This window comes from Wasmannia auropunctata, unplaced genomic scaffold (genome assembly GCF_000956235.1).
Source record: "Wasmannia auropunctata unplaced genomic scaffold, wasmannia.A_1.0 LD336092.1, whole genome shotgun sequence".
Taxonomy (NCBI): Eukaryota; Metazoa; Arthropoda; class Insecta; order Hymenoptera; family Formicidae; genus Wasmannia; species Wasmannia auropunctata.
This window is the reverse complement of record NW_012026798.1, coordinates 2,155,500-2,170,496: the sequence shown is the minus strand read 5'-3', so window position 1 is coordinate 2,170,496 and position 14,997 is coordinate 2,155,500. Positions and strand designations below refer to the sequence as shown.

General features: G+C 38.6%; 1 protein-coding gene across 1 annotated transcript in view; it reads left to right on the top strand.

Annotated features, from left to right (window-relative positions):
- The window catches only part of LOC105462979 (mucin-17-like), a 39,416-nt gene extending 24,548 nt beyond the window's left edge, over window positions 1-14,868 (top strand). Inside the window, exons 9-18 of the mRNA XM_011709938.1 lie at window positions 2,717-6,352; window positions 7,760-7,948; window positions 8,081-8,161; window positions 8,518-8,706; window positions 8,954-9,487; window positions 9,630-9,710; window positions 9,915-10,623; window positions 11,074-11,282; window positions 11,367-11,609; window positions 11,991-14,868. Of these exons, the coding sequence (XP_011708240.1) occupies window positions 2,717-6,352; window positions 7,760-7,948; window positions 8,081-8,161; window positions 8,518-8,706; window positions 8,954-9,487; window positions 9,630-9,710; window positions 9,915-10,623; window positions 11,074-11,282; window positions 11,367-11,609; window positions 11,991-12,050 (5,931 nt within the window). The 3' untranslated portion in view covers window positions 12,051-14,868. The remainder of the gene's footprint in view (window positions 1-2,716; window positions 6,353-7,759; window positions 7,949-8,080; window positions 8,162-8,517; window positions 8,707-8,953; window positions 9,488-9,629; window positions 9,711-9,914; window positions 10,624-11,073; window positions 11,283-11,366; window positions 11,610-11,990) is intronic.
- Window positions 14,869-14,997: the final 129 nt, after the last annotated feature.

The following is a 14,997-nucleotide window of genomic DNA, read 5'->3' as shown; positions in this document are numbered from 1 at the left end:
ACGCGTTAATGGTTCCCTTCAGGAGAAATTACGTGAGGTAATTTTCTGTGCTTAAAAGGTGTTCCCTACGAAGGTACCAGAGGATTCCGAAGCAGTTGCGCCGCCATCGTGGACCAACTCTATCGTCTCAACCTCATCGAGCGATCTCGTACTTAATCATATCGATGCAAACAACCTGCGTTAATCTGACCGCCCTCTGATCGAAATGAGAAACCGTTTCAATTCGTCACACGCCTTTTACTCTTTTTTTTTTCTTTAGCCGAAGTATAACTGTCGTACGAGTTACAGATGCATTTTTTCACATTATTTCAAATTGTATTAACAATCGCCTTAATTGATTTATATGTCTGTGTTTCATCTGTGAATATCTCTTAATGCACTAAAAAGAGCACATTTTCTTTCGCTTCGAAAGAGCACGTCAGCACAAGCATAATCATATTGCACAAACGATCTACTGGGATTAAGGTCGGTTTATAAAAGATCATTAAATATCACGTTCTAACACTTAGGAGAGGGATTCGTCTCGAAAGAATACAAGGATGACTTATTAACTTCGAGGAAGATTAATGCACGGTCATCGATCATGTCACGTTATCTCTCATAGCACTCACGTATCATACACTATATATGTGCAAAAATATTGTATCATACAACTTTATAATTTTTTATAATAAATGTAATTGTTTCTTAGCATTGCACGCGATTAGCAATTGTTTGCCCTTATTTTAGCCATATTAGAGTTAAAATAAATATATTTGTTATGAAAAAAGTATGTTTTTTTTAACAGGGAAAGAGAAAATAAATCAATAAATATTAACTTCTAGTTTAATCCTTATTTTACTTATGATTTACGTATGATATATTTAGAAACATAACAGAATTGTGAGTGAATTAGAAAAGCAGTATTGAGACGTTTTGAGCAAACACGTGATATTTTTCTACAACTACTTAGCCTATATGTCAATTGACGTAAAAATAAAATTTGTTTGAATATGTAAACTACTTAGCCTATGTCAATTGACGTAAAAATCAAATTCGTTTGAATATATAAGAATGTAAAAAGGAAAATGATTTACTAACTTCAATAATAATTGTAAGAACCGTAAGAATTTACCAAAATAGTCATATTCTAGATACGATTTTTATAATAATTGAATTATTTAGACGAATATAATTAGAGATGTGCAGTGTTTTTCATTATTTTTAACAAAACTTTTAATAAAATATCAAGAACACATCACAGCGTTTCAATAACTTAAATTAATTTTTTGGTAAAAATGTACGTGTGCTTTTGTGGTTCTTGAATTGTTTCCGATATATTACTTCAATTCCCGATAATGTAATATAAATAAATTTTTGTACTTAACTATAAATCGAAGAAATTGTCAACGTGTTTACAATAAATTTGCAGATATTCGTTTCACCGTCCGTCTCAGCATTTATCATCCATCTGTCATATTGCATCTTTATCTGTAATTTGATATTTTATCTCGACACTGTATCTTCAAGAGTCATCGAATAAGGAATACGATCTATCTTGATTCTATAAAGACATTTTGCATGCTCCGTCTCATTAAGAAAATATCGCTCTTGGGCAGCGAGAAGTGAAAGTACACATTCGCGCATAATAGATGTATATAGTGAGCATTCTGTATCCTTTATCTCTCTTTTTCTCTGTTGCACATGATAAAATACGGACGATACGAAAATATATAAATGAAGGAAGAATATGTCGCCATCACGCATCCTCCGTCATCAATATGTCTCACTTTTCTATTCCTTCTTCATTAATTTATTTTGCAATTATTCTATTTTGATACATACCTTTTGTAGAAATTTCTCTTCTAATAAAATGGATTTTAAAATATTGAAGCGGTTATTCAGAATTAGACCAGTTTCGCGCGCGATAATTTTGCACAACGCACGCGAATAACTCTCGTATTATAAATCGCACGTGCCGCGAATGTTTTTGAGGCTTCAATCGGGCAATCGTGCGAGAAATTGTTAATGCAATACTTCCGTAATAATGTAATAGCGAAAGTCTAGCGTCGGTGGAGGCCTCTGTAGACGCAAGGTAAGAGCCGGCAAATATTTCGAGGAAGAGAAAAAGGTGTCGGAGACGAGAGGGGAACTAGTCCCGCGGCGCGCCGTTTCTAAATATCTTTTAATCGGAAAAACGAGTTCCAAGTCACGGCTGTTACATCAAGACACTTTACGTTCGGCGACAATTCTCCTTCCTCTTGCACTAGTTCGTACGCGTACCTGGAGATGGTGTATGCTCACATGTTCTCACATTATAACGTCTACTTGTACAATTGTATATGTATATTTTTGCGTTAGGCTATAAAGGTTTTTTTTTTTCAAATTGAATAACACGCTAATCGCTAATAAGATATATTGTACATTACGTTGTATTTATTTGAGTGCACATCTGTAAATAGAGCAACTAAAACGTATTAACTCTTAAACGCGCAAGCTGCTGTTGTTGTTCATGCCGTGTGTGATTGGCATATCTTCGAAGCCTGGAGCTTTAAACTCACGTCAAAGCTCGACGCGCTTAAGGGTTGAAACGCCGCCCTCGACATGTAGATTACGCTACGTTAGAGAAAAGCCACCCGTTAACCCGACCTCCGTTTTGTTTGTACCCGACTACTTTGTCACCGTAATTGCACAAAAGTGTGTACAGCACTTGCACGCACCGAATTTCTGATTGCAGAATTCCGGTTCGGCACCGCCCATTGACATCAACAGCCCCGGCGAGCCCAGATTCGTCACTTTTTATCAGGCGTTAGAGTCGGCTAGCATAAGAAACGAGAATCTGGGCGCGGAAGACGTGTCTCAGCGGCAAAGACTAACTGGCGTGGGAACGAAGGTAGACCCTAACGCTACTGTACCTAACGGCGCCGGTAACGACACTGCTAACAACAATGACACCATCGCTCCATCAATCACGACTACTACATCCTCCCCAGATACTACCACTACCGTAGACACTACCACCGCCGTACAGTCGGCAGACAATTCGCTCGCTTCGAGATTAGGTGCGGAGAGTAGTACCGATGGTAGCCCGGAAACCACCACGACGGTACAAACCCCCGCAAATCCGGACACGAGCGGCGGAGAAACGACTCCGGTCCCCACCTCAGAATCGCCCGGAACCACCGTCCCCGTTAACACGATCACGAACACGCCGCCGTTCGATACGAATGTCCCGGATACCGCGGGACCGCTTACCACTACCGAAACCGCCACGTCGACGAGCGTTGCCGATGCAACTTTGGCGGCGTTGTCCTCCACGGAATCCGTGCCCAACGACCCTCAAGCCACCGAGCCGGTGACGAGCACCGAGACCACGGAGGTACCGATCACCAAAACGGTGAACGCGGGCGTGCCTCACAATCTGCAAACGGCGAGTGATACGCCGGATTCAACAGTACCGATCACTGAGAGCGTCACGAATGTGCCGCACGTACCATCGGAAGCGACGACTATGCCCACGATAAACGATACGTCGGAGAGCATCACGACGAGTACCGTGCAGCCCGAGGAAACGACGCCTCGCACAACGGAGGCGACCGACTCGGTCGAGGATATAGAAACGAATACCGTACAGCAGTCCGACGCGACCGCGACGGTTCCGTCACAAACGACGGAGACCACAAGCATCGCCGAGCCGACCACGACGGAGGAGATTTCGAACGACATAGATTTCGAGTTCCGTGCGACGGCGGCACCCTCCTTCACGACCACGTACCGCACGCGATTGATTGATTACGCGCAAGACATTCTATCGCATTTGTCGCACAATCACGGTTTCTCCACGGTTAAAACACCGGTCCGAAAGCCCACCGCCACGACAACCGTCTCTCCCGAGTCCAACACGATACCGGATTCGTCGTCGACGAATACGGAGAGCCCGGAGGAAACGACTACCGTGCGGCAGGCTGGACCGGATGACGTCGGAATGACGGTGCCGTCGGACGTCGAGTTCGTGCCGACCACGACAAACGACTTCGGGCCCGAAGAGACCACTCGAAACACGGTAGATACGGATACCACGCCTCCGTCTAATGGAGACCAGGAGACAAACGCACGAAATACATTGGACTCGAGCACAACAACGAGACAGACGTTATCGAGTAGAGTAGGCAACGCGACATCGGACGCCGAATCGACGACGACAGCTCAGGACACGCGAGCCCCGTCGACGGACGAAGGAGCTGCGACCACCACGCCGATACCGATCCCGCGACTCGTCGAATCCCTTGCGGAGAACGATCCCCGGTCGTCTAACGATACGTTACTCACTGAGCTAATGACGATCGCGAAGACTCTCTTCACGGAAGCGATGAACGACACGCGGCAGTCGGTTGACAGCACGGTAGGAAACGATAATAGAAATCGAACCGTGTCGAACGGCATGTCAGAAGTTACCGCTGCACCTCCCGAACTTTCAAAACCTTTAGAGAGAGGAGATAATTTCACTCGCGGCCCTGTTGTAGGATCGAAAATTTCGTTAGTGGAGTCTAACGCGCGACCCGCCGATGTTGAAAACCCTGCAGTAGGTGATGTTACCATGTCCCTCTCGCAGATAAAGACCGGAACATCCACTATGGTTATGGTCAGCATGAATTCGGAACTAACTACTAATACGCCTGACTCACAATTGTCTAATCCGATCGAATCAACCAATAATAATACCGAGCAACAAATAGATATTACGACTATTTCGAATAACGAGGTCCAGTTGCCGAATCGATTATCGGAATTTGCAATGGACCTTGCTACCAGTAATCCCTTAACAAACTCTGTTACCGCAAATACAGAAGAAACGCTGTCCACGTCTGACGTAAACGAGTCCACGACGTCGGACGTGGAAATGGTAACGGAATTAACCACCGCCGTAGCAATGACGGAAATAAACGTTGTACAAACGAACGCCGTAGATACCACTAATCAGATACCGGAACCCACTACGATAGTGCCTGCATCTGACCAGCAGGTTACAAACGATCGATCCCACGTAACAAATACATCGAACATCATTACATTTCCAACGGTATCCGATACGACAAGCGATACTCAGCCATTCGATACAGAACCTCCCAACACGGAATCAGTTCGTAACTTACTAAGCACCACCGACACCACCACCACTAATCGATTCAACGACATAACAACAAACGCCCCTCAAACGCTAACCGATCTCGTAAGCGAGATGCCAAATCTTATTGCCCGTTTACAGGATACAACATCAACAACAACCGCCCAAGGGACGGCTGGTTCAAGAATCATTCAACCCGAGCAAACGACTGAAACCACCATCACTACCACCGTTCCTACTGTCACAACATCTTCAACCGCACCAACCACATCCCCCGTATCCTCTACCGACGCGTCAACCATCCCCTCCTCATCAGTCGAACCGACGGTCACGACGACAAAGACCACGACGACGACGTCGACAACGACCTTGCGCACGACGTCGACGGACGCGTCGTCGTCCGAGCTCACCACTGTCGCACCGACGTCCGAAACGACCAATACGACTGTCGACATAAACGAGAATCTCGTCTCCACCGAGACAACGACCGACACCTCGTCTACACGAGACACAACGGTCCCGAGCGAAGCGGATGACCTGAACGTGATATCGAGGCTAAACGGAGAGGAAACGACGACAACGACAAGTGCCGCACCACCCACGAATACGTCGACCACTACGTCGACGACCACGTCGACTACCGCACGAACTACTGTGCTAAATCGAATATCACCTACGTTCACGCCTCTCGGCGCTTTGAACACGGGACTACCCTACCTCGGACGTTTCGGCAGCGGCCAGATGACGCCGCCCCCGAGACTTGGCTCCTCCAAGGCGCCCGTCCGCGACTACTTGATTTACGGTATTTATCCCAACAAAACCATCGTGCGGAAGCGGCCGGAGGACAATCTAATTGACGGCAGAAACGTGAACAGCCCGTACGTGATATTCGGCATCTATCCGGACGGCAGACTAGTCCGGAAGTTCCCCAACGGGACGATAATACCGGATTCACCCAGGAACCCGGTCGAGGTTGTGTTCACTCTTAGAACTTCCACTACTACTAACCGACCAGCACCCAGGCCATATTATAACCAGGTTAACCAAGCGGGCGTTTATAACAACCAGTACCAAGCCCCGGTGTACTATAATAATGGTAGACCCGTGGACGAGCTGACGGGAGGCGCCCAGAGCCCCGGATCCCTTGATTTTGGACTTATCGGTAATGCGATCGGCGTTACTCCTGGAGGCCCCAATTTCGCGGGACCACTTGGTCCCCCTGCTAGCGTCCCGAGCACAAACAAAATGGTATCTCTATCTCACCTCTTCATCAAAATCGTACTTTATACGCGCAACGAGTTTGATCAAAAATCAAATCGCAGTTGAGAAACGAGTCGCGTTTCCTGACTCTTTAGAAATCGTGCCGCGCGAAAGTAACTTGGAGTAGTTTAACTTAATACAAGCCAGAATTTTATTAGCACTATCTGTATTTTATTTACAGTTCCTATATACTTTAAAAAACATATTTATCGTCAGTTTTAATAAAAGTTGTCGTTATTCTAGTACACGCCATATTTTATATAATATAAATGTCTATTTCTAAATTGCTCTCTGAAATTAAGATCGCGTTTAAATACAATATCAATTACGGAAGCATAATCATGCTTAATGCGAAATGCGGATATACGACATGTAACAGCATTTCTAATTCTTTTTGTTTCTGTGAGCATAAAATATAGTTTCATAACACTTCTCTTTCTGTTTCTTGCTGGATAATTATTACGTAATACTGATGGATTAACAATTCAGTTTCTTGGTATAACTTTATAACTTGTCTTTAATATAGCTTCTCATCTGGCAAACTTTCGTCTCATAATATACATGCTTTACATTTTTTTCGACGTAATTTTAATGAAATACACAATTTAATAGATACTTTTTTCCAGGTCAAAAAAAACGATTGCTGTACAACGGCTGTACACAGAGTATCATTGTAAATTTGTAAATAGTTGTGACAGTTTTACAGCACTTTTGTTCGCTCATTTGCACTTTTGATTTTTTTTTACGCACTGTACCTTTTGTTTGGATATTGAATACACACTGTGAACATATTTTTCACTTGTACTAAATATTTGATATACATTTATCATAATGCATTAAAAATATTTTGAGATTTATCGTTACAGATTTTTATTATGTAACGCGCTCGACATGCGTTATACCAAGGTTTAAAAGAAATATTTTTATTATTCTCCTGAAATTGTTTGATTAAAGTTGTGTTCAAAAAAATATTTTTACATTTTACATAAAAATGAACTGTGTAAACGAATGATGCATCTTAGCTATTACGAACCTTATTAAGACCTTTGATTTTTGGATAAATTGTTAGAAACAATAATACTTAAAAAATCTTAAAATATCATCTTAAATATATTTTAAATTTTTTGTTATTTTGTCATAAATTTATATGAATGAATTTTTTAAAAATTTATGATTTTCAAAGCTAAATTGAAGATATAAGATATAAAAATTTACTAAAAAGTATTAAAGGGCATACAAATTTTATGTTTTTATTTGATACAAATGACACGATCGCACTAATCTCGTTTCCTTCGCAATATTTGAAGAATATTGCAAGTTTATGAGCTCTATTTCTATTTATTATATAAAGATTTTGTTAGTAAAATTATTAAATGCGACACGTAAATATTTCAGAGCGATATTTTATTAAATTCCCAAATGGGTACGTTGCCGAATGGACCTATCGGTAATCTGCAGACGTCAAATAGTGGCCAAGTACAGGGTCCGATCGGTCCTCCTAATATCGTCCAGGATCGCGAAAGGAACGAGGCTTCTCGGACAAAAGTGACATCTGATCAACGCAGCTCTGTATACATCGGACAGGTAATAAAAAAAATTTATATTTTTTGATTAAGTGTTTTTTGATTAAGTGTTTTTTGATTAAGTGTTATTAAGTGTGATTTACTAAAATTTACTAAAAAAGGAAACACTTGAAAGCAATCATAAATATTTCAGGATAAATTTATTAATTATCAAATTGACGGTGCACCTGATATCAATCCAAATGTTCTTGATGTAAGAATAAATTCAGTGGCTGTAAGTAAATCAAACGACAATTTGATAATTCTCTTAATGATGAATTTCTTTTTACTAATAAACTTTCTTGCTTTCGTTTGCTAACGATTTGGAAATTAAAAATCCCCACGCTTCTCTTATTTCTTACTGTAACAAAAACCAAGTACAGTTAATCTTTTTTCATGCATTGAATATATAATCTATTGCTGAAAATTCGATGACACGAATATAATACATATACTTCTTAATTAATGACTTACCAAACTAATAAATGTTGAGAAAAATTTAAACTATGGCTATTATAGATAGTCAATGTATAGAAATATTACAAATATGTATGAAACAGAATTACCAATTCACTACAAATTTGTTCTTAGACTTCTGTGAACGAAGGTACGGCATCATCCACGGCGTCGAATCCGTTCGCAAATTTGCTGACCAATCAGTCGGGTGGTGGTGTAATAACAGCACCTCCCGGTTTTCCTTGGAGAGACCCCCTCGATCAGATATTCGGTATCACCACCAATTCACCTATACAAACAGCATCTGTGGCATCAAATCAATTGGTACGTATTATATAAATAGCAAATATTTATATTTAAAATTAAATGTTTATTAAATACAAACTTGTTAAGACGTGATTAAATATGTGAAAGCTATTATTATTAAATGATAAAATTATCAAAATCGATATGTTTATTTTAAAAACTCAGGATAATACAAATGATAATAATTTAAATAATTACTGTACATCTTTTTCTGCTTCTTTATTTTCATATTTTTTTATTCATAAATTCTCTTTATTATTTACAGGACGAGCCGACCGAAAGCAATGCGCCGATTATGTCGCGTCCCGTAAGTCCCTTGGTGGAAATCTTCACACCACTCATGAACAATGCAACCCCAACATCCGCAAACATCACGAATACTGCTGATACGACACCTACTACTACTACTGCCAGTACCACTCCTAGTACTACTACTAGTACTACTACCACGTCAGCACCAACAACGACTACTGCTGCTACTACCACTACTACCACCACCACGATGACGACTACCACAACGACTACCACTACTTCGACAACGACCCCCGCAACGACCACGACACGTCAAACGACTACGACAGGTACCATTATACTTACTACCATTCCCCGATTCGCAAAAGCTGCTTCCTTCATAAATACTTACGTAATATCGTATACAACAGCAGGTCCAGGAACAGTCCCGTCGTCATCTACCGCACCGGCAATATCTGCGAACAACATATTAAGTAGATTACAATCAAACACGATGGAGAACCCTTTTGGTACCACGTTCGGGGATTTGGCTTTCTTGAATTCATTGGTAAATTTCATTTGCAGTTCATATCAGCGATTTTTTCTACATTGTTTCTTTTCTTCGAAAAAAGAAAAAAAAAGATCAAAAAAAGAGTACTGTATAATACAATACGTATTAATATAACAAAGAATTGTTTTATTTTTTATAGTTACAGAATAACAACAATGTTAAAATTAAGCCCACTACGCCGAAAACGCTAAGTGAAGTGGAGCAAATATTAGCAAATAGGGTGAGCAAAATAAGCGATCTAACATTCATAATAAGCATATAGATAAAATATAGAAAAAAGAAAATAATTAATAATATTTCACAAGCAGAGTTATTACCTTATTTTGAATTAATACATAAAGTAAGCAAAATAATTAAATTTAACACTTAAAAAATTAAATTTAACAAAATAAACACTTTCGGTTAATCTTTATGTCTTTTATAGATTTTATCACTTGCACTGGCTAATCCTGGACCGACGCGATCGCCAAAAGCGATTCAATCTACAAATTTGAATGCGAATGTGAACGCAATAAAAAATCGCCCGTCATCCGGACTGCCTTCCGAGCCGATAATAATCGACTTGTTACCACTTACGTCACCATCAACCGTTCCCAGCAGCACGTCACCCACGCAGAGGTACACCGAAACAGTGACGACACAAGCTACCACCGCGTCGACCACCAAAGCACCAGTCGTTATCACTGCCAAGCCTAAGACGACAGCGAAACCCAAGGGTACCACCCCTCGGGCGCCCGTAGGATTTGGCGCGGGTTTATGGCGTGCGTTGTTCAGCAACGTTTTCGAAGCGACCACCGCAGCGAGCGCCGCGAAAAAGAAACCCACGATTAAGGCAACGACTCCAAAGCCCGCCGGAATTATCCAGACATCGCAAAATGTCAAACCGACGCTTACAAGTCATATAATGACTACGGCCAAGTCGACAAGAAACGTGGACATTTCGGATATCCATGTGGCCTCGAGCACGTCACTCGCGGACACCATCATTTCCGCAGCAACGCCAACGCCAAGTGTGGTTTCAACCACGCTCTTAAATAATCCGAATCCCAGATTGAACGACGCCTCCACGTCCAAGTACTCACCAGAGGACGACGCGAAATTCCTAGCTGCGCTTCTGCGTGCCGTACAAACGGGTAATTCGTTTCTACGTACCTTTTCACCCCTTTCTCAACTAGATATTTTAATAAAATATAGTACACTCTCAATTATCAAACTCATATTTTATTAAAAATTAAAACAACGCAAAGTTATAATTAAGTTGTTTATTATAGATATGAGCTTAGATATAACTTTTTTTAATACTTTTTTGAAATTATTGAAATGATTTGTCAATATTTTTACTGACCGTAAAAATAAGAGATTTCAAATGTAGGATAATAATCTAATTCTTATAATAAGTATATTCGATTTTGAAAATATATTGATCACACATACACATCTAAATTTATGAATTCAACAAAAAGTGAAAAAATTATTTTAAAATCCTAGATCAATTCTTGTGTGCTCCTAAGTTGCTGATTTTAATTCTTTCAGATTTCAAATTATTAATTCTTATTAATCTTTAATAAATGTTTTTATATTAGAAACGAAAACGAGTACTTCTTCAACGCAATTAAGTGACGACGACGAAGCCTTCCTGAGAGCGATTTTAAGTAATCAGGCTAGCATTTCCACCACAGCATCACCATCCACCGAAACGAATCCTGCTGCTTTACTGGCTTTACTCCTAAAGCAGCAAGGTATAGAACCTACGACACCAGCGACGAAACTTAGGGAACAATTACAATTATCCGTGAGTAATACTCCTTCCGCAGTGTCTTCTGAAATTCTTTTTTTATTTATTTAAAAATATCGATACGCTCCTCGCTCAATACAGAGTCTAGGTCTGCTCACACCGGATGCGACCACGACTGGACCAACAACCAATAGACCGGTCAGCACGACGAGACAAGTAACGACACCGAGACCAACGGTGAGACCGAGACAAGTACTTCAGACTACGACATGGGCTCCAAGTTCAACGTATCCACCTCCCCTTTTCGGAGGAAGTGGGTCCTCGGGTAGCGGGCTGGTTACTGCTACTAGAGCCATAGGCAGATTCCTTGGCGCTGCTATTTCGGTAAGCATTCTTTTCTGTGGAAAAATTCACTTTTTTCAATAATTAATAAAAAAAATTTAATAAAAATATAAAATTTATTCTCCTACTTCGTTTTAACAAATAACAGAGAATAAATACATAAATCAAGCATCACGAAGAGTTTGTGTGAGATTTCAAAGTTATTTTACAAAGAATTATTTTTTTAAAAGCAATTTGTCTGAATAATAAATCATATAGTTACAAAATAAATTATAGAAATAAATTTTGGAAAAAGAATTAAAGAAATTCTTTTCATCTTCTATATCATTAAGTTACGATAATTAAAAATTTTATGTTATATATAATTATTTTAAAGATCATCTCTTCGTATTAGTCATTAACATTTTTATTTTTGGCTCTTAGGGTGCAGCCCAACAGTTACAATCTTTACTAAGAAATAGTACCAGAAGCGCAGCCGGCTAATATTAGAATGGAAAAGGACGATATACATCAATTTTCGCTCAATCTGAGGACAAATGTCAGGATTGAGGTTGTAGTAGTTGTTAATTAATATTGTGCTTGCCGTTGAAAGTGCATTACAATGGCAAGTGCATTACATGGAAGTCGACAAACGCTAGGAAAGTTCAATCAAGACAATAATAGGAAGAAAACTTGCTCAATTATTACGAATTGCTACGGACGATATGTATACGGATACGGATGAACAGGTCTTAAAATCACATTTTTTTCTATTTTACTAAAAAAAAAAAGATAATTTTTTCGGAATAAATGAATCGATCAAATATCGAAAAACTCGACATATCGAATTCTCGGTACGAATAGTATTTAAACAATTTTAGCTCAACCGTTACAATATACAAAAATTTAACATACTCGATGTCTTGACCGAACGTTTCTTGCCGATTCCTTATCTAAGAAACAAATATTTCATTCGTCGTTGTTAATTATTACTAAAGTTTAATACCGCCACGATTCGAGAAATCCGAAAAAGAAAGTTGGTATATCAATCAAATATACTAATTTATTCTGTTTTCTACATAGAGAGTTCACATTTAAATAAGCATTCATTTTTAATTCAAGATAATTCGATTCGACAGAAAGGTCGGAGACACGGTTGAATAAATTTTTCCTTCTCGACATCTCTTCGGGTAATTCTGCGGCAAGATGTTCAGTGATAATTCGCAACGACGATTTCGAACGTCGAAACAATCTTGAAACTTTGCAAACATTTCCAAAGTAAGCCTACCGATCTTTTTCCTCCGGATGTACTTGTGGAGATGTTTGTAACGGTCGTCATAATTAAGGTAATATACTAGCGCAACGTTTTACATATCGTTAATCGTACTCTGTCGATGTGTCTTGCCTCTACGCTTTTTTTTCTTACTTTTTCTACTGTTCTTCTTTTGTACGGTGAAGCGGTGAATGTGCTCAGTGGTTAACATTTCAACGCACTTTGCATGCGGATGATTCTACGAAGGATGGTATTTAATAAGATTGCGTTAACTTTGTGACCGACAATTTAAACTTTCAAAAATCTTAAAGGTTGAACTGTAAAAGACATCGAACTGCAACTATAGACATCATCTGTATGCAAAGTTTTAAATTAAAAATTGTGTATGTTTCGATCAATACTTTTGCAATTTTAAAAGAGAACTTTTACTTATTCAACAATTTCTTCTCGCCCCACATCCGCATATCAATATATATATATCATACGCAAATTGTACATTATTAAATTAAATTGTTTTTAGAGAGGGAAGGAGCGTAATATAATAGGATTTTTTAATGTAGGGAGGGAGCGTAACTTAATAGTATTTTTTAATGTATGTGAATAATACAAAGAGTGATTGAGAGAAAAAGAGAGAGAGAGCGAAAGATTGAGATTGGGGCAAAGCTGATTTATCTTGAGCAATCTCTTCCTAGACAATCGAAAGATATAAATGACATCGTATAAATATCGAAAAGAACATCTTACGAGAGATATTCGTTTAGGGACTTTAGATGACTTTTAGATGTCGTTATTGCTTATTCGATTGAAAAGAGAAAGCTATCTCGATGTTGGTCTCGTCCCCATTCTGATAGTCCGGTGTATGTTTAATAATTGATAAAATGATAAGTTCTATATGTATAGAATTTCCACTCAAAATAATACAATTACTTAGATATTTCTAATATAAGTTATTGATGACTTTATTTAATAAATTTTTAACTTCCGATTCATATTTTGCAATTGAGCTTGTCTATCTCATGTATTTCTTTCTAATGGACTAAGACTCGGCATATGCGTCAAAATAATGTATGAGATTATTTTATAATTTTTCAATTAAAAGTGTCGTTAGCACGAAACATCAGCATTCCTTGTAATACATTAATACGCATATTTGAGTGATGAGCTTGATTCAAAATAAATCTATATTTTTAATTCAATTATTTAACACGTTAATATATTATATAATTCGATGGTGTTTTGGTAAATTTAACGAAGCATGTTTTTCTATACTTATTGAAATCCGCGAGTAAAACTGTGGATTTTACGGAGCTGTGAATGTATGGATCTATGCGTGTACGTGCACAGGCGAAAAATACGTAAAATATTTTAACTTCTGCAGAAAGAAGCAAAATTGTTTTTTTGGATTAGAATAAGCAGGATAAGCGATTTCCAGCAACAAAACGCAGTGGTGGGTAATCGAATGCTGCATACTAAAAATGGTTGTGAAGATATTAAAATAAATAATTTTCTATATATATATATACATATAATTATCTACTCATGTCTACTATATATAAACAATACAATTTATCAATATCGAAACGGTTTGTTATAAAATCTGTTTAATTGGCTGCGTAAGTAAAATGCCATACATCGCGATACAGCTCGACTCATAATTTATTTACTTATACTACGTACCGGAAGTTTCGTAAGAAAATCAAATAATATTTACGAGCAATAATTATCTTTTCTTCTTCTTCTCATTTAAGTCGCATATATATAATTCAGTCCGTTTATATGTTATGATATAGTTACACACCCATGTGTAAGTCTGTACATATGTATAATCGGTTATTCCTATATATTTTATATATAGTAATAAACGTAATAAGTTATATCTCCCTAATATTAGTTAACATTACGCGGCGCGCCAATTGTGTTACAGTAAAGTATCTTGATATATATAGATGATGCCTTTCTCGCAGCTGCTGTAATATTTATTCAAAATACGCATCGAATGCCTTGTAATTATAATGTACATTTGCATATTAAACAACTTCTCACATTAAACAGATATTACTTTATCAATCCATCGATCTAATTGCGCTGCGTAATTGCAAAAGTATTTATTAAAAATGTGTGTGTATATATATATATATATATATCTGTCTCTTATACACATCTCTGAGCGGGCTGGCA